This window comes from Trachurus japonicus, chromosome 13 (genome assembly GCF_045865225.1).
Source record: "Trachurus japonicus isolate A0001 chromosome 13, Traja_1.0".
Classification (NCBI taxonomy): domain Eukaryota; kingdom Metazoa; phylum Chordata; class Actinopteri; order Carangiformes; family Carangidae; genus Trachurus; species Trachurus japonicus.
In genome coordinates, this window is record NC_140919.1 from 42219083 (window position 1) to 42237174 (window position 18092).

Here is an 18092-nt window from a genome sequence, read left to right on the forward strand (position 1 = left end):
TTTTGTTATTCCAAAAAAAAACCCCAGTGAGAGTGGACGATGGCAGTGGCGATTCACAGACGTCTTCTCTCCAGGATAGAGTGATGGTACCAAAACGTGGAGAATGAGGACAAAGGGGAGGATGAAGAGCAGGAAGAAGCGCTAGCTGGGGCAGCGACTGCGGCGGCGGCGGCTACGGTATCGGTTTGTTTTCAACTGAAGCTGAAGCTTTGATGGTGTACACAAAAACTTTATCCACTCTGGGACCCATTTCCAAAAGGTAGGCTACCATGTTAGGGCCCCAAAACGCAGTTTCCATGTGGAAGAAACGCACAAACAATAAAAAAAAAAAAACATTTGTGGACGGGCCCTAAGACTGTGATTTCAGTGTATTCTATGTGATCTTCCACTCGCATGTGTGATTTTCTCGACTCATGTGACATGTCCAGACACTGTGAGGGAAATGGGGTCAAAGAAGTAAAATGTCAAAGGAACAGTGTGAGTACATCACTCTGAAAGGAAGTCATCTTCAATTACTGACACAGAAAATGTGAACAAGGCCAATGTGGAGCCCGATGGCAGAGAAAAGATCATCCTCTGTCATGTTCCTGTCGTGTTGCCTGTAAAATCTTTTCACTGTGAGGGAGGATAAGGTCATGCACAGCCTGTGTGTGTCTGTGTCTGGTTGCATAGACATGCGTATCGTACACTACTGCAGACACATAGGCTCTGCTTGTTTAGTTAAACAGTGAATGAAGCTGCTCACCCTCAAAGCATCAGTGTTACACTCCACATCCATTCAACGATTCAGGGCCAATGATTCAATTCACACAAAGATAAAAGAAGAGAAACAGTTCATAAATTGTATGGGGGGGGGGTCCTCCACTCCAGAGCTTTGATAGCTACCTCACATTAGGGTATAGCTACATCTCAATTTTAGACTGAAACGGGTTGAAGAAAGCTCACGAGATAAAGAGAAAAAGCTACAGTGTCAGATAACAGACAAACAAAACGACCTTGAACTCAGAAATGAAAGGAGTGGAGAAGAGAAAGGAAGCATCAAAACAAAACAACTCATTAAAATCAAACAAATGACTACAGGGAGGGGTGTGTGTGTGTGTGTGTGTGTGTGTGTGTGTGTGTGTGTGTGTGTTCATTTTCATTGTCATTGGCGGAGCCACACTGAGAATACCTCTCTGTATTAAAAAAAATGTGAAAATGTAAATAAATCACCACACAATCACATCAACAAGAGGTGATCTGTGCACATGTTGTTCCAAGTATTAAACATCTACATCATCTACTATGAAGGGATTATGATATGATAGCCAACTGTGTCCCTTGGAAGAATTTTATATCTGCTTCTCATGCAGGTGGAAAGAAAGCCGGTTCAGACTGCACCATTTTCTTTCATGATGGTCACCAATTAAATTAAATGATCACAGCGGCATAAATTCTTGCCGTGTCTTGGTCGGGAGACTGGCAACGCTACAAGTATCACCCCGACCAATCATCAATCACCCTGACCAATCATCAATCACGACGCTGCACGAGTTCAGGCCATCAGGGAGGCGTGACAACAAACTTTCAATCAAGACTACTGTAGCGCTGTGTGTCATGCTAGCGGTCTCTTTCCTCAGACACGGAAAAGAAAAGGAGCTGTTCCTAGGTCTGGTGAAGAGGACAGTCTGACTGTTCTTCACAGCTTAGACGGAGTATCATGACCACGGGCCCTGGACACAAACTCGCCACGGGCCCCTGCCTACACACGCAAACAGTGCGCGCGCGAAGGCGCTCTTCCCATTATGCACATAACACCGGGCAACACACAACCACACAAAATTACTGTCATTTTAGGTCTGTTTTGTTTGGTACCTGCCATGTACAGGACAACTATATATTATGGGAGAGACGGCAAGCTCAAATGGCCAGCCCTTGAGTAAAACATGCCTTAATTAAAAATATAGGTAACCACCTTTAGCCTATTTAAAAACGAAACTATCAACCAGCGCATCCAGTGTTTCCCATTAATAAACGACTCTGGGCCGGATCTATAAGATAAGGGGCGCTAAATTGCGTGCTCCTAGTAAAATTTTAGAATCCCAACTCGTGCGGCCCTTTGCTGCATGTCATTCCCCCCAATAAAGGCAAAAAGCCCCAAAAAATATACTTACAAAAAAAAAAAAAAAAGAATATTGCCGACTGACTGATGATATTTCCACCCCTGGTCGGCTGCAATCTACCGAGCCGCTCTGGTTTGTCTGGCTGCTCGGCAACTGCAGGGAAGTGGAGCAGCACTTCCACTACACCGAGCCTCACCTCCGTTACAATACACTGCTTTACACTACACAATACATTGCTTTACACTACACTATACACTGCTTTACACTACACTATACACTGCTTTACACTACACAATACACTGCTTTACACTACACTATACACTGCTTTACACTACACTATACACTGCTTTACACTACACTATACACTGCTTTACACTACACTATACACTGCTTTACACTACACAATACACTGCTTTACACTACACTATACACTGCTTTACACTACACTATACACTGCTTTACACTACACAATACACTGCTTTACACTACACTCCACACTGCTTTACACTACACTATACACTGCTTTACACTACACTATACACTGCTTTACACTACACTACACACTGCTTTACACTACACTATACACTGCTTTCATTACAGCTGTCTTAAAGGAGGCAGAAGAAGAACTAACACGAGACACACTGAGCAGAGAGAGCAGGAGAGAGAGATGCGTCCGTAACGAGGCTTCGTACTAATGACTATGACCGACGAACGCTACATATCAAACAGAGAGTGGGACATAAAGACCTGTCTCTAATAAAAGTCTGTTCCCCTCTGGAGTTGAAGTAAATAAAATCTAAGTGCTATGTGCTCCGTGTGAGAGATTAAATGAAAAAGATAGTCTGTCTCAGGCCATTTGGGTTTCAGTCCTTGCTGTGGCAGTCTGGGTTACTGTCTGGCCCGTGGCCCTCTGCTGTGTGTGCAATTCCCCCATCTTTCTATCATTATGATTGTAATAAAGGGAAAAGCCTGAAAAAGTCCATCTGTCCCTTCTAAGTTTCTCTGTGAGTGATCACCGTACAGTAAATCCAGATGAAATTGCAGCTCAGTTTTTGTCTTAGTGACATCGCAGTTATACAGCCAGGATTTGATCTATAGGCCTGGAACTAATTGTGTTGTTATTGTCAGGTGGCATGGCATGCATATTCATAATGTGGCATGTGTAGAAGCATGTGTGTGTGTGTGTGTGTTTGTCTGCCCACCATGTGCAAATCTGTGTCTGTTTAATGTGATTGAAATAAATCAAATTACATTCTCATTGTGTTTGGGGTTGTGCAGCTGTTTGTTCTCAACTGCAGCAATGAGGCCTTTGAAATTTGTTTGTAAAAAATATAATTACCCAAAAAGGTAAAAAAAAAAAAAAGGTATTTCAAAAGGCTGAGTGGTTAGTTTGCATGTTCTCCCCATGCATGTGTGGGTTTTCTCTGGGTACTATGGCTTCCTCCCACAAAACCAAAGAATGCAGGTTAGGTTCATTGGCGTCTCTAAATTGTCCATACGTAGGTGTGAATGGTCTGTCTATATGTCAACCCTGCGATACACTGGTGACCTGTCCAGGGTGTACCCCGCCCAGGGCCGTTGTTAGGAATCCTGGGCCCCCTGAAAGAATACTAAAGTGGGCCCCTACCCCCACACTTTTCCACTTTTTTTCTTAGACTATGTACGTATCATCATTTCTTATTTAGCCTACTGTGTTTTGATGCTAATGCAGTATTACTATGAGTATTAGTCAGGGTCTTATGCAGAATAAATCAGTACAAAGATTAGATTTATTGGGTTTTTTGTGGGCCCCTAGAATTATCATCACCTTTCTCCCCTATACAACGGCCCTGACCCCGCCTCTCCACCAAAGTCAGCTGAGATGAGGCTCCAGCTCACCCACAATCCTAGTGAGGATAAGCGGTATAGAAAATGAATGAAGGTATTTCAAATAATTCAAAGGTGGGCCATAACATAAACCTGTGACACTGTCACATATAACCTGTTTCTGTAACACTGAGGTTACTGAGGTTACCTATGTGAGGCGGCATTAAAGACCACTGATCATTACATGAGAATCATTGAACCTTTACACATGTACTGAACAGAGCAGTGAGACGTTCTGGTTTTTATGGCTGCTGTTTTAACACAGTGTTGCCCTGTATTGATTTTCATAGTCTCTATTAATGTGAAATCAATTGGACTGTTACAATCTGTTTACTGGGCAGGAAACTGCACAGGTGTGTGTGTGCATGTGTGTGTCTTTTGCAGCTTGATAAAGTGGGCAATGCCTTTTTTACTCACCCTGAGGTAGCAATTCTGCATGGTTGCAACATCCAACTGTGTGTGTGTGTGTGTGTGTTTGTGCCTTATCCAGGTGAGTGACTGTTCATTAAAGTGTATTTCTAATAGGGCTGTTCAGTTGGTGCTCAGTGATGCAGGCTGAATGAACTTTGTCTGCACGGTTCACTGCCTCTCCCCTCCATCCCTTCCTCTCTCTGGCTGTTTCACATTTCAATTTCAAACAGACGTCACTTGAAACTCTCTCTCTCTCTCTCTCTCTCTCTCTGTCTCTTTCTATGCTGCATTAAGTCTGAGGTGTGTCATATTGAACTGAATTCATTCAAGCAAGAAAAAACACGAGTTACATCCTCATATGTGGGAGCAGGGATGTCTGGTTCATTTTGGATAATCCTAATGAATACAATGTGGATTTAACCGTTGTTCAACAGCCGGTAGATCCCGCCCAGCGCCGGGGTGTTTATCTGGTCGAGCTCGGAGCAATAAAATCATAGTCCTGACCACAGCTGGAGGGGTTTGAATCTGACCGGTGGCCCTTTGCTGTGAAATTAAGAAAACAACCAGCCATCCAGTGTGAAATGATGGTCTGTTTGCTCCTGGGTTACACGTTTACAAGTTTCCAATTACACCTTCAAAATGTATGTCATGGTTTTTCATGGCTTTTTTCCCACCACTTCATTTACATTATAGTGATACATGAATTCACAGGCACAGCTAAGGTATGGACTAAGATGAGAGATGGAGCATTACACTGGTGTTAATCTAAAAATGTCTACTGCCTGTATTCCTAAACATGACAGCGGTGCTAACAAGGAGCCTACCCACCTGAAGCTGCCTTCACCAGCTCTTGTTGACTGAACTATCCCATGCTCCATATTATTCCATATTCCATGTTGTAAAGTGTTTTCTTGTCTGTTCACAACATCTCCTGGGTGAGGGATTCCTCCTCTGTGTCTCACCCTGAGGTTTCTCCTGTTTTTGTTTTTTCTTGGGAGTATTTCCCCAGTGGATGTGAGGGGTCTAAGGTCAGAGGATGTTGTTATGATGCTGAGTAAAGACCTTTGAGACAAACCTGCCCTGTCTAATCTGGTTACGTTTTCCGAGAATCAATGAAAAACAATACCCCAGTTACTACAGAAGAGGATTAGGGCCACTGTGGGGGAAAAAAAGTGAGTTCTGACTTTCAACTCAGAATTCTGAGATTATAGATGAGGAGATTTTTTTTTAACAACAACAAAAAAAGTCAGAAATCTGACTTTAAACTCAGAATTCTGACTTTTTATTTTTTACTTATTCTTCCCTTTAAATGATTGTAACTACTTCTATATTATTCTACTCTTCAGATACTGCATTAGTAATGGTTCAAGCTGTCAGTTTTAAATAAATATGAGTAGACTTTAACCTTTCAATTTCTTCATACTGATTTTCAACAATTCAAGTAATTTCCAACCATTTCATACTCTTCATATATTATTTCATCTCTCCAAGATTGTTTCAGCAGTTTCTTCACTGAATTCAGCATTGTTTTAACAATTGATTCAGCTCATTCAGCTTCCAGCTTTCAGCATTCACCTGTATTTCCTTCAGGAAATACATTCTCTAGTTTTGTTGTTGTTGTCTATCTATAATCTCAGAATTCAGAGTTTAAAGTCAGAACTCTCTAATCTCTAATCCTCTTCTGTAAATTACAGTCCATCAGGAAGTGACTGACTCTCACCTCCACCCCCCCCCCCCTCCCCCCTCCCCTCTTCTGGTCTGACAGCAGCTACTCACCGTTGAACGGAGCGGTTCCTCGGCGTGAAGTGGAGGTTGGTTCCAGGCACCAGCAACAAATAAAAAGAAACAAACAAAAAAGAAAAGAAAAGAAAAGAAAAGAAAACCAGGGGATGGGAGGTGGAGTATTGTTTTGGGTTTAAAGACTGATGGGTTGTGGGATGGGCTGACAGTTTTTCATGTGTTATTGGGAGATGGCGTCATCTTCCTGGGTGGGGTTCAAGTCCACTACCGTCGTTCCTCGAAGCGAGGCTCCTCCCATCCCCTCTGACGACGACGACGGTTGGGAGGTTTTATTTACCACTCCACCTGCGGGACGAAAACCCAATGATGCAAGGATGTGACTAGGTCTGTAAGTATTGTTTGAGCTTGGTTTTAAATGTATTTAAAGAGAAACATGATTCTAAAAGATGTTTTATATCATTCCACAGCACTGCACCTTGATAGACAAATGAGAATTTAGCAACAGAGGTTGCTCTGTAAAGTAACTTTGAAAAAAAATAGGTAGAGATGCAGGAAGGCAAATTACTTTATACATAAGAACCCCTGTTTGGTACTTAGTCACCTCATAAATTGTAAGAAGTTGTAATTGTTTAAATAGTGGTTTTGTTGGGGCTAGATAGGAAGAGTTGGTGGCAATTCTTACAAAGGATTTCTGACATCTATGAATTGCTTGTAAATAAGAAGAGTAGGTGCTGGCCCAAATTATATTGCAGTATGAAATGTGAGAATAGATTAAACTGTAATACAAGATTAGAAATGTACTTTTTTTCAAATGTTGTTTTAACCTTTTTATAATGCCTAAAGATTTTGAAACCTTTTTACAAACAAATTCACAATGATTGGAAAGTTTTTCATCAATGTAGACACCCAAGAACTTCGCTGATGAAACTTGTGCAAGTACGGTATCATTGATATAAATTTTAGCTTTATCTGCATTATAATTCTTGTTTTTATTTCTGAAAATAATGAAATTAGATTTTTTGACATTCAGTGATAACTTATTTAACTTAAACCAATGAGAAAAATGGAGAAGTCCAGTATTAGCTTTACCAATGAGGGAATCAAAATTCTTGTCGGTGACAAAGAGGTTTGTATCGTCAGCGAAAAATGCTCACCTTGGCCTGCAGAGGAGGAGGACGGGGGCAGAGCCACGATGTTGGCCCCTCCCCCTCCCCCTCCTCCTCCTCCTCCCCCTCCTCCGTTGGTCTGGGAGCAGACGTTGGCGTGGCGCGCGGCAGCTTTCTGTTTGTAGTGGTTGCTGTGCAGCTTGTACTTCATCAGGAGGATGAAGATGAAGACGAGGACCGAGGCCACGATGATCCCCCCGATGATGATGATCATGGTCCCACCCAGGAACTGAGGAGACAGGATTCAGACGAGCAGAACTGTTAGTCTGGTGTCCACAGCCTGAGACACTTATGCCGTGATTCATGCGAGTCTGATCTCCTAAAGAGGTGATTTAAACTGGAATAGTTCCCCAAAAAATGAAATTCATTATTATATATAGTCAGATGCACTTTGAGGAATAAAAAACTACTCAGGAGTATTCATCGGGAGAGTGAGACAATAATGACTGAATTTCATTTTTTGGTGCACTATTCCTTTAATCTCAGACTCGAGACTTTCAGCTGTAATGAAACAAACTGCTTCTATAAAGCTGCTTTTTACCTCGGTGTGAGGTCTGACCTCAGAGACACTGAGCCAGTCTCTGCAGAGCGAACTGTACAAATTGACATTTATGTGCAGCTCCATGACAACTGAGCGAATCCATCTGCCGAGGAAGATTGTGTGTCATGATTGAAAGCCCCAGACCATGACCTCCAGGCATTACATATTGTTTCCTTTGCTACTTACTTATTTTATTTCTCTCTTTTTATTATCTATGAAGTTTAACCTTGTGGCCTTCTCTGTGCTGTGGAAAATTCAATCATTAAATTGTGCAAGTTAAATAAATAAAAGCAAGCCCCTGAACAGCTACTAAATGCACCTTGAAATGGGATTATATTCTTAGCTATTTACTTGATAATCTTTTTTTTTTTTTTTTTTTTTACATCTCTGATGGGAACATAAATCCTCATCATTGTATCACAACATCACAACATTCTGTCACCCAGTGTGTGTTGACCTGTGTGTCACTGATTCATCCTCTGTAGATGAACAGGTCCTGTTTACTTGAACTAACCCTGCATTTTAAAGGGATAGTTCAACATTTTGTCAAATTGGCCCATTGCCATAATCCCTATAGTCATAGCAGTAGGTTCATTACCTTTAATTGTCGGTGCAAGCTATTTTTAGAACGGCGGAGCAGAGCTGTGAGCTGTTCAGAGCTACGCTACGGAGGCTAATGGGATTTCTTGGTTTCTCTCATCAAACTCATCAAATACACAATCCAACAACTCCACAACGCTCTGGTGGACAAGTTGTGACCTGCACATTCACCACGCTATGAGATAATAACACAACGTTACCAGACAGAGTTGTTTTAGAGGTAAATTCATGCATAAACACCAAGGCGCGTTACAGATGGGGGCAGTTTTTTGGCAAGCAGTCACTGCATTTGCCTCGAAAACAACTCAGTTCACAAGGAGTGAAATGTCACAATAATTCACCCCCATCAGTTGTCACGTACACTGGGGTGGGACATGATTAGAACAGAAACTTGACAGTGAAAACTTCTTATTTAACTTTTAAAAAAAATGTAATTAGAGAGTCTAGTGTGTCTTTGTGAGTCATGTCTGTTAAATACTCCCAGTCATTGTAGTCAGAAGTGATTTGGGCATAATGACACACAAAATGTTCAAATGTTCCCCAGCTTCAACAATTTCAAACTGTGGTTTTCATCATGAATCCCTTCACACAGAGAATAATTTCTAAGTAAAATATTGGTCTCTGTGAATATTTCACATTACCTTGTCGTTTTTTTGTCATGTCCCCATTGTGTAAGGGACTTTCTACTGTACAGCTAACAGCACTGAAATGATTTTCCCTCTGAAATTGTCTGTGTCTTTCACAGGCTGCTACTTTCTCATAATGTGGAATCAGGACTGGATTGAGCAGAGTTACAGTTAACCCATGTGACACTGAAACTGACCTTTGTTTTCACTTTGTTTTATCATCATAGATATTTAAGTTATTAAATTGTGTCTTAGTTAGTGTATGAACTTGTGTGTTGCAGCTGTGAAATTCCCTCTGAGTGTTCCTGATATAATGTTATTCACAAGAAAGATCACAAAAATCTAATCATCATCTTTGAGTCAGAAGGAATGATGGCGCATAATTTGAACACCGGTGTTGCTGAGATATCTAATCTACAAGAATGACAAAGATGTGTCTCTCCAGCCCTGGCTGTTGCCTGTGGAGACAAGATACCATCTACCAACTACCTTCTGTATGGTATTGTTTTCTTGTCTGTTCACAACAACTACTGCATCTCTGTCCGTCCTGGGTGAGGCATCCCTCCTCTGTCTCTCACTCTGACCTTTCTCCTGGTTTTTTTCTTTGGGAGTTTTTCCTCAGTTGATGTGAGGGTCTAAGGGCAGAGGATGTTGTTATGATGCTGAGACAAACTGTTGCAAAAATGAGCTTTACAAATAAACTTTGCCTTGCCCTGTTGTCACATAGTTAATATTCCACATTATAAGACCAGTGCTGGAATAAAGGCTTCTTACTGAATGAGTTTGACAATGTATCGATGTACTCACATCGTTTTGTAATTAATGTAAATTCATTCTGGGTTGTATTTTTGTGAGTTACTAAAGCACTGTAACTTTATATTCATTTCAGTTTTACAAAAAAGGATGGAAAGAAGATTAAAAAGTAAAGAAAAGTAAACATATTCCTGTGTCCGACTTTCTCTAAATCCTGCTGTTAGCTATCTGTCAGTTTCAATTCAATTCAATGTGGACATTTGTCTTTGGCTTCACCACTTACAATACACATGAAACCACATAAAATACAATACAATGCACAATTGTGCATATATGGTACGCCTCAGGGACAGAATAGCTATGTAGTCGATGCAAGCAGAGTTGAAGCAGTTAGTAGGAGTTTTTGGTGGAAAAGAGGCAGAAGTAACTCTGATGAGACTCTGCTGAGACTGACGCTTTTCAGTGGACGGCCCAGAGCGGCAGCATGTTCAGTTGACAAAGACGTGGATTACGGTCGGTGTAAATAGCTTTGCCTTACAATTTGTTTTTCCTATCCCCCTGTAGGCTACATGCAGGTAAAGCAGCTAATAAAAGCCCATTGACCCACACTCTTCTGTTCAGACTGAGGACACACACCGCTGTCGTCACATGTACTTAGAGAGCACACACACACACACACACACACACGCACAGACTCAGTAGAGTCGGTGAGCTGCCAGCCGCTGGGCCAACTGGTGAAACTGATCTGTCACAACTTGTTTGCGTGCCGTCATCAAAGTATCTGATCCCGCGCGTGAAACGTTTAGATTGGTGATCGTGTTGTTTTAAAAACTCGTGGTGAAGCAGCACTCGCAGCGCGGCGTAGCCAGTGTGTGTGTGTGTGTGGTTAAACAGCACCTGGACAGGTGACAGGCCGGTGTGTCCAGCGTTGTGTTTCCACTCCTGCAGAGTGGACCTGCCTGTTCAGAAGTTTCGCCTGATTTTTCATAGGTTTCAGTTTCTATTGTGTCTAATTTCTCTTTGTTTGATCCAAATGTGTTCAGAGCTGGGTTACGGCTCACACTGAGAGAAGCTCCGCTGTGCACTGAGTGACAGACTTCCACTGCTACACATGAAAAGGAATAAATTCATCCCGCGGTGTCCCTGACAATTAGAAATTGACTCAGGAGTTGCAGAAGGAAGAATTCCTGCTGGTGAGTTCATCACGTTGTCAGACACAAAGACACTGACCTGGTCTCGTATGGAGTGACAGCGTCCGTACTCTGTCTCCGTGGTGAAGGACACGCAGCCCACCAGCTTGGTGCCCGTCAGCGCCGTGATACCGTCGTCATACACGGCCAGGACGCACAGCTCATAGTCCCGCGATGACGCCAGGTCACTCAGCAGGAAGTATTTGTGGTTGGCTGGGATCATCCTGATGAGAGAAGACAGAGAGACAGAGAGAGAGAGAGATTTGATTTGATATTGATAAGAACAGTTCTTCCAAAAACAGATATTTCTGATTTCAACAGTAGATCGTAGGTCAGTTTATGGATGGAGGCCCTTACAGAGAAATCACATGGACTTTGTGATGTTTTGCACATGGTGGTTTTGGCCCAATTTTATGTGAATCACATGTGAATTCCCATGTGTAGCCATTTTCCACAAGTGGCAACATGTTTTACACATGTGCTCTATGGTAACACATGTTACCACATGTTTCACATGGGAATTCACATGTGATTCACATAAAATTGGGCCAAAACCACATGTTTCCCATGTGCAAATGATTCCCATGTGAAAACACGCATGGGAATCACATGTGAAGTTAATTAGGTTTTTCTGTAAGTGGATCAACAGGATGTTCACATAGGCTACACCATCAGAAGTTGCTCCATGTGTGGATATATGTTGACAGTAATGGGAACAGCGTTATAGCGGGGAAATAGTAACTTTACTTGTCACTTTCCTTCTCCTTTCAAACAGGGCAGAGCTCTGTGGGAAAAAAGTAGGAGAGACACAGCCTGAGGGGGAACCGCCATCTGACACAACACTGGAAGGAGAAGCAGTTGGAGCTGTGCACCACAGATGTGCATGAAAAAAACAAGCACCTGGCACTGAATCAAGCTGCTCTGGGTTTGTGTTGGGTTGTGAGCGCACATGACCTGCGTCTACATTGAAAAGTAACGGGTTTGTGTGCACAAAAGAATGAACAAGGAGCCTCCAGTGTTGTGTTGTAACGAGCAGGACGGCCGTTGTGGTGATGCTAACCACTACCGCTAGCCGAAGTTAGCATCGAGCTATCCCCTCAACACAACGGTCCTCATACTTGTTACCACTCCAGGCTTTAGTTGTCGGTGACGTCTGGGTAACCGTCTGCTGCTCCAGCGCTTCACTCAGACTGTATTTCTTTTTCTTTGCGGTCCTGATGCTGCTGCTGAGAGAGAGACATGCTAGCTGCTAGCAGTCGCTAACATCTGGAACAGCTAGTGGGGCTAGCAGCCCTGAGCTACTACTCTGCTGCACGTAGCTTCACCTTGCTCTGTCATTGGCTGGAGAGAAAACATTGACTCTCTCGCTCTCCACCCAGAAACGTCCACGTGCACAACAAAACAAAGCAAAAGACCAAAATACAGGCGGGGGGAGGGGGAGGGGGGGGGGGGGGGGGGGGGGGCTGCAGACACAGCCCCCACCACACAGGACTAGAAGCCCATAGGTGATGATTAAGACGGATTTCATTTGTATAAGTCTAGCCAAAACTCCAGACTCCTTTTACTCCTTTTACCAAGGTAGTGGCCACTGGCCAAAATGACCCAGGCGGAAAACCCTGTGTAACACCATACCACCGCCTTTATCCCTCTCGTGTCCTGCAACACCTAGCGGCAGCTTGCTCACCACAGGGGGTGTGTGCACACATCTCCAGACATCTCTGACTTGAACACAAAGCAGTAAAGACTGCAGAGGTCAGATTACCTCTGAGCTGCTAGTCCATTGTTGATGATACAGTAAATACAGGGACAAAACAGAAATCAATTTCATTCACTGTGACAGTTATTCTGTTGCGGAGAGGAACAGTAAGAGGGTTTTAGCTTCATATTGAAGCACACAGAATGACGGATTTCTTGTATGGGTTTTCCCTTATTCCACATATAAAAGATTGAGAGAGCGTCCTACATTTTATAAAACTGTTCATATTATTGTGGTGCTGAATAAGCTGTTTCATTAAACTAGCTATCAGAAGATACACGTTTTCAATATTGAGCTGAGACCATGTTGTGCTGATGCAGAATGAAACTTCGAGGTGCAGTCAGAATGAAGCTTCTGGAAGTTTCCCCTGTAGCCTATAAATAATTAAGCTTTGGCGTGGCTTCTTTATCACAGCCTCAATATACACTCTCAGCCTACGGTGTGAACAGTGAACAGCGCAGTACAGGACGACTGCTTAAACAACCTTACACCACATTACATTAGTTTCATAGCATTAGAGTCCCTGGTTGTTTGATGAATGTTCTTCACCACACAATGACAACAATGATGATCAGACTCTGAGTCTGTGAGTGGCACAAACATCAACATTCATGAAGTGTACCGAGAGAGGCTGGGGCAATCCAGCAACCGGTCTCAGCTCAATCATGCAGCACTAAGTAGTTCACCAACTGTAGAGCATATGTGCCAAGGACGAGCACATGTGCAGCGTCATTAATGGGCTCTGGTTTCACTGGTGATGAGCCAGATGTAGAGACCGTGGGGGGGTCTGGTCTAGTTATGAGGCTGCATGTTGTGATGAGTTGAACCTGAATCCAAACACAGGTGGAAACAGAGAGGAATCAACCTTGACGCCGCTCAGCACAGAAGTGACGTTCAGAAAACAAATATGTCATTTATCCTGTTTTTATATACAATACATGAACTTTTCAATTGTTTTTTTAATTGTCATTTACCTGACATAACATTATTATAACTATAGGCACCCTCTGGTTTCTGAAGAGTGGTTTTGAAGCTCATACTGCGCCACCATCTTGGCGTGTCTGACCCCACTGCCTAAATTGCAGCTGGAGGTGGGACTTATGTAGAGCACCAAAGAGTCACTCAAAGAGGCCACACCCTGAATTAAACAGATGAAAATCTGTCTACTACCACCTTAAAAAACAATTCAAGAATATCTGTCGAAACAAGATGGAGAAAAGAAAGGTCTATATGTTTATTTTCAGCAGGCAGGACTATTGTAACAGTGCAATCACAAGCTTCATAAAAAAATCTGTGAAACAGGTTGCAGCTACTCCAGAATCCTGCTCCCAGTCCTCTCTGACACCATGACAGTGGAGCACATCATACTGGTCTTCAAATCGCAGCCCTGTCCTGTTGTGGCTCAAAGATTGGTTTTAAAACCCTACCACGCCTCTAAAAGTCTGAAATGATCTAAGGCATAAACACATTTCTGATTTTCTTGTTCATAACAAAGCATCCAGACCCCTCAGGTGAAGTGGGACAGAGTTACTCAGTGTTCCCAGAATCAGAGCCGAGCAAGGTGAAGCAGCTTTTAGTTTCTCTGAACACCTGCCATCTGCAGAGGCTCATTTAAATCAGACCTTGAAGCATTACCAATAAATTATATTTTTAATCTTTAACAATTATCTTCTTGTTTTTAAGGGTCTTTTAAATGCAATTTTAATGTTTTCTTAATGTCTGATTTTTAATGCATTCCCATGCCTTGAAGCGCTGTGTCTGAACGGTGCTGCATTAATATAAACCTGCCTCGCCTTTAAATTAAAAGTGCTGCTGCTGGAAAGTAGAAAGACATCCTGTCCCCTATGTTTCAGTCTTGGACCCTTGCTGTCCACTCATGCAGATATATTTAGATTATTGTATTGATATTGATATTGCAGTTTTCATTCTGTTTCAGTCATGCAGAAGAGAAAACAACAGAGATCAAACACAGCAGCCTTATAAAGAGATGATCAAGGGAGTTCTCCAAATGAAAATAGAGTGAAACTAAAGTAACACTGAAGTGGAGAAGTTCATACAGAACAAAAGACAGAGGAAGAGAGAGGAGGGAATGGAAAAAGGTGGTACACTTTTCAATTTTCTGCTTGAAAACTTAAGGAAGATGAGGAAGACCATGGTGAAAAGAGGAAAGAAGAAAGAGAAAACAGACAAAGAGTACGACAGAGGACGGGTGATGAGAGAGAGGAGATGAGGTGAGACGGAAACGGGACAAATGAGAGGGTGGAAGTGAAAATAAAAACTGAGAAAAATAAGCAGAGGGTGAGACATAATAAAGAAAGAAATGTCAGAAACAACAATTTAGTAACATGAGCTAAGATGGGAAAAGATGAAAATATAGAAACTTTACATATTTCAGTTGTGGGTCAGATTCACAGAGAGAGGGCAGAGTCAGCACCACCTCTTTATCTGAGTCAGTCAAAGGGTTAATTCTATCTCATACACAGGGATAGACACACACACACACTGTTCACACACATTTTTCCTAACTAATTTCCCTCTCCACTATTATAAGAGCTGAGTTTTTGACTTTTAACCCTCAATTTTCAATTCAATTTCAATTTTATTTATTTAAAGCCCCAGTATGTAACTTATTTGGCTTTTTATCAGCAAAAATCAAATATTGTTTTCATAAATACATATTTCACTTAAGTCGCATCCAAAGTAAAGCTTTCTGGTCCCTTAGAATGAGTTGTTACAAGTCGTTACAAATACATAAGTGGGCGACGCACCGAACCGAGGCGGCCATGTTGCATCGTGACCGTAGGTAACCACGGAAACGGCCTGTTAAAACTGTCACCACTGTGTAGTGTGAGGAAGGACGGAGGCACCGGTGTTGCATTCAGGTGCAGTCAGGCAGACGGCCGTCGGCAAACCGACCGGATGTCATTTTACTCCACCAGAGAAAGACGTAAAACAATACCACATCACCATGACAACATGTTGTCACGCCTGTATTGTTTTGCCTCGTGCTGGCGGACCACAACTGTTGTCTGTCTGACGTCTGCCCGATTTCACGTGAATGCAACATCAAGAATACGTTCAGATATGCAACTGCACCGCTAGATGGGGGAATTCCTACGTACTATACCTTTAAGAAATGGGACAGTATACTGTATATTAATGGACATTTTTTTATATAAATATGAATGAGATTATAGCCATATGGCTCATTTCCATCTCTTGTCCAAATGTCAGGTAGGTGTTAGATAGAAAGACAGGACACAGAACCACAAAGCTGCACCAATTAGAAAGAGAGAGAACAACAACAACAACAACAACAAAATAGAAAAGCACAACAACACAGACTATTAGTTGGGGACGATAAAAGATTAATTAGCAAGATGTTGAAATTCTATTGCAAAATGCAAATCCAAAGTGCTAAATTGTGCACTATACTGCTAGATGCCCGTAATAAAGTGCTGGATTGTACAGTAAAGTGCTGATTTGTATTGCAGAATGCCTGTAATAAAGTGCAACTGTAGTGGTGGTGGAGCTTGAACCATGAACATTTTTTTTATAAAGAAGTACAGAATCAGTGTATTTTACAGTGTTTTCCCAGTTCACTCCCTCAACACCAAAGTTCCTGTGTGGAAGAAAAGTAGAGTTGCATTAGCACCAAAGGAATCTTTGACTGTGTCACCCCTATAGACAACGAAGAGCCTGGTTCTGACTGATTCTTGGAAACTCATTTGAGTGAAGTTGGTGATGGAGGAAAGATGATGGAACAGCTCGTAAAGAGAGCGGAGGAGAGAAGAGTATTCTGGGGCGTAGAGATAGATAGAGATGTATAATTGAGTGGAGGAACATGGGAGCTGTGAACTAGGCCACTTTCTGATGCACCGAGATTACTGCTAACACACACACACACACACACACACACACACACACACACACACACACACACACACACACACACACACACGGGGGAAATATAAACACACATGCAGGAATACAGACAGATGACATAATATGCTCAGAGTAGATGTGTGTTGTGTTGTGATATGATATGGCCTGACAATCAACACTGATAGTATTATACTACATTATCTATTCATCACTGATTGTGTAACCTCATTCATCAGTATTTTTGTTATAAATATATAGCGTAAATTATATATAATAATAATTAGGAGCCAGGGCTTTTATTTGCTGCAACTGCCAAACTGAACCGGCTTATATTAGAGACAGGCGTTTATATGGGACAGGCTTTTAATTCATTTTGCACAAATCCTTTGCTCAGCAAAGATGGGAGCATACTGACTGATTTTAAGCATAAAAATATAAGGAAAGAACATGTATTCATTTAGAGGTTTAATTGGCACAGTTAAACTTATTGTAAATAAATGCGTGTTGCAGCTTTTCCCTTGGGTCAGTCAGTTGAAGTGGCACCAAAGGCAAGAGCGCTGTGTTGTTTAATTCACTCTGGAAGTCATTTTCTTGACTATAACAGTGGCACTGAGAGTAAAAAAAAGCAATTTAAGCGGTGCTGTCTAACTATTGAATGCATGAAGAGTCCTCAACCAGCCAGGCTGGGCCGACCAACCTGACTAGATGCGCTGGATCGGGTTGAAACAAAAGACCTTGGGGCCTTGGGCTTCCTTATTTTTCTTGGCTGGGTTTGTACATTCACAAGAACTTGCAGAAAATACATAGTTCAAGTTATATATTTTCTGAAAATAGGCCGGCTCTTATTTGCTCAAACCTGTAGCCGCTACAATCCAAGTTTCCTGAAGGGAGATAGTCCAGAGTTTACTCAAAACAACGTCATTTTGGACATTTTTACAGCCTAAACAGTCCTGTATCGCGCGGCCCAGGCAAATTCAATACAGGACTGTTTAGGCTGTAAAAATGTCCTAAATTACGTTGTTTTGAGTAAACTCTGGACTGTCTCCCTTCAGGACACTTGGTTTGCAGTGAACGAGCGGCGTGGAGCAATATTAAATGTTTTTTGTGTCGGGTGCTATTGACTCTCATATAAAGTTTTCATTATACGAACCCCACTCCCGGGTCTCCACTTTGAGGAATAAAAAACTACTCTGGAGTATTCATCAGCATGAGGGTGAGTCACTAATGACTGAATTTCATTTTTTGGTGAACTATTCCTTTAAAGGTTAAGGGGTTAGGTCAAAGGTTATGGGACATCTGGACAGAAGCTCCTCTCTGTCTGGAGAAGGTGGAGTTTTGGAGTAAAAAGAAAGTGTTTTGTGGTGAAGAGAGAGAGATGCTCCAGGGTTCTGCATTACTGTCACATTCTTCTTTCTTGTAATAAACTCTTATTGAAAGCAAGTAAAGATGTGACCCA

General features: G+C 42.1%; 1 protein-coding gene across 1 annotated transcript in view; it reads right to left on the reverse strand.

Moving 5' to 3' along the window:
• Positions 1 to 6155: 6155 nt before the first annotated feature.
• The window catches only part of LOC146976688 (leucine-rich repeat and fibronectin type III domain-containing protein 1-like protein), a 222569-nt gene continuing 210632 nt past the window's right edge, over positions 6156 to 18092 (reverse strand). Inside the window, exons 9-11 of the mRNA XM_085796605.1 lie at positions 11036 to 11219; positions 7274 to 7514; positions 6156 to 6464 (exon numbers count right to left, since the gene is read on the reverse strand). Coding sequence (XP_085652731.1) covers positions 6340 to 6464; positions 7274 to 7514; positions 11036 to 11219 — 550 coding nt within the window. The 3' untranslated portion in view covers positions 6156 to 6339. The remainder of the gene's footprint in view (positions 6465 to 7273; positions 7515 to 11035; positions 11220 to 18092) is intronic.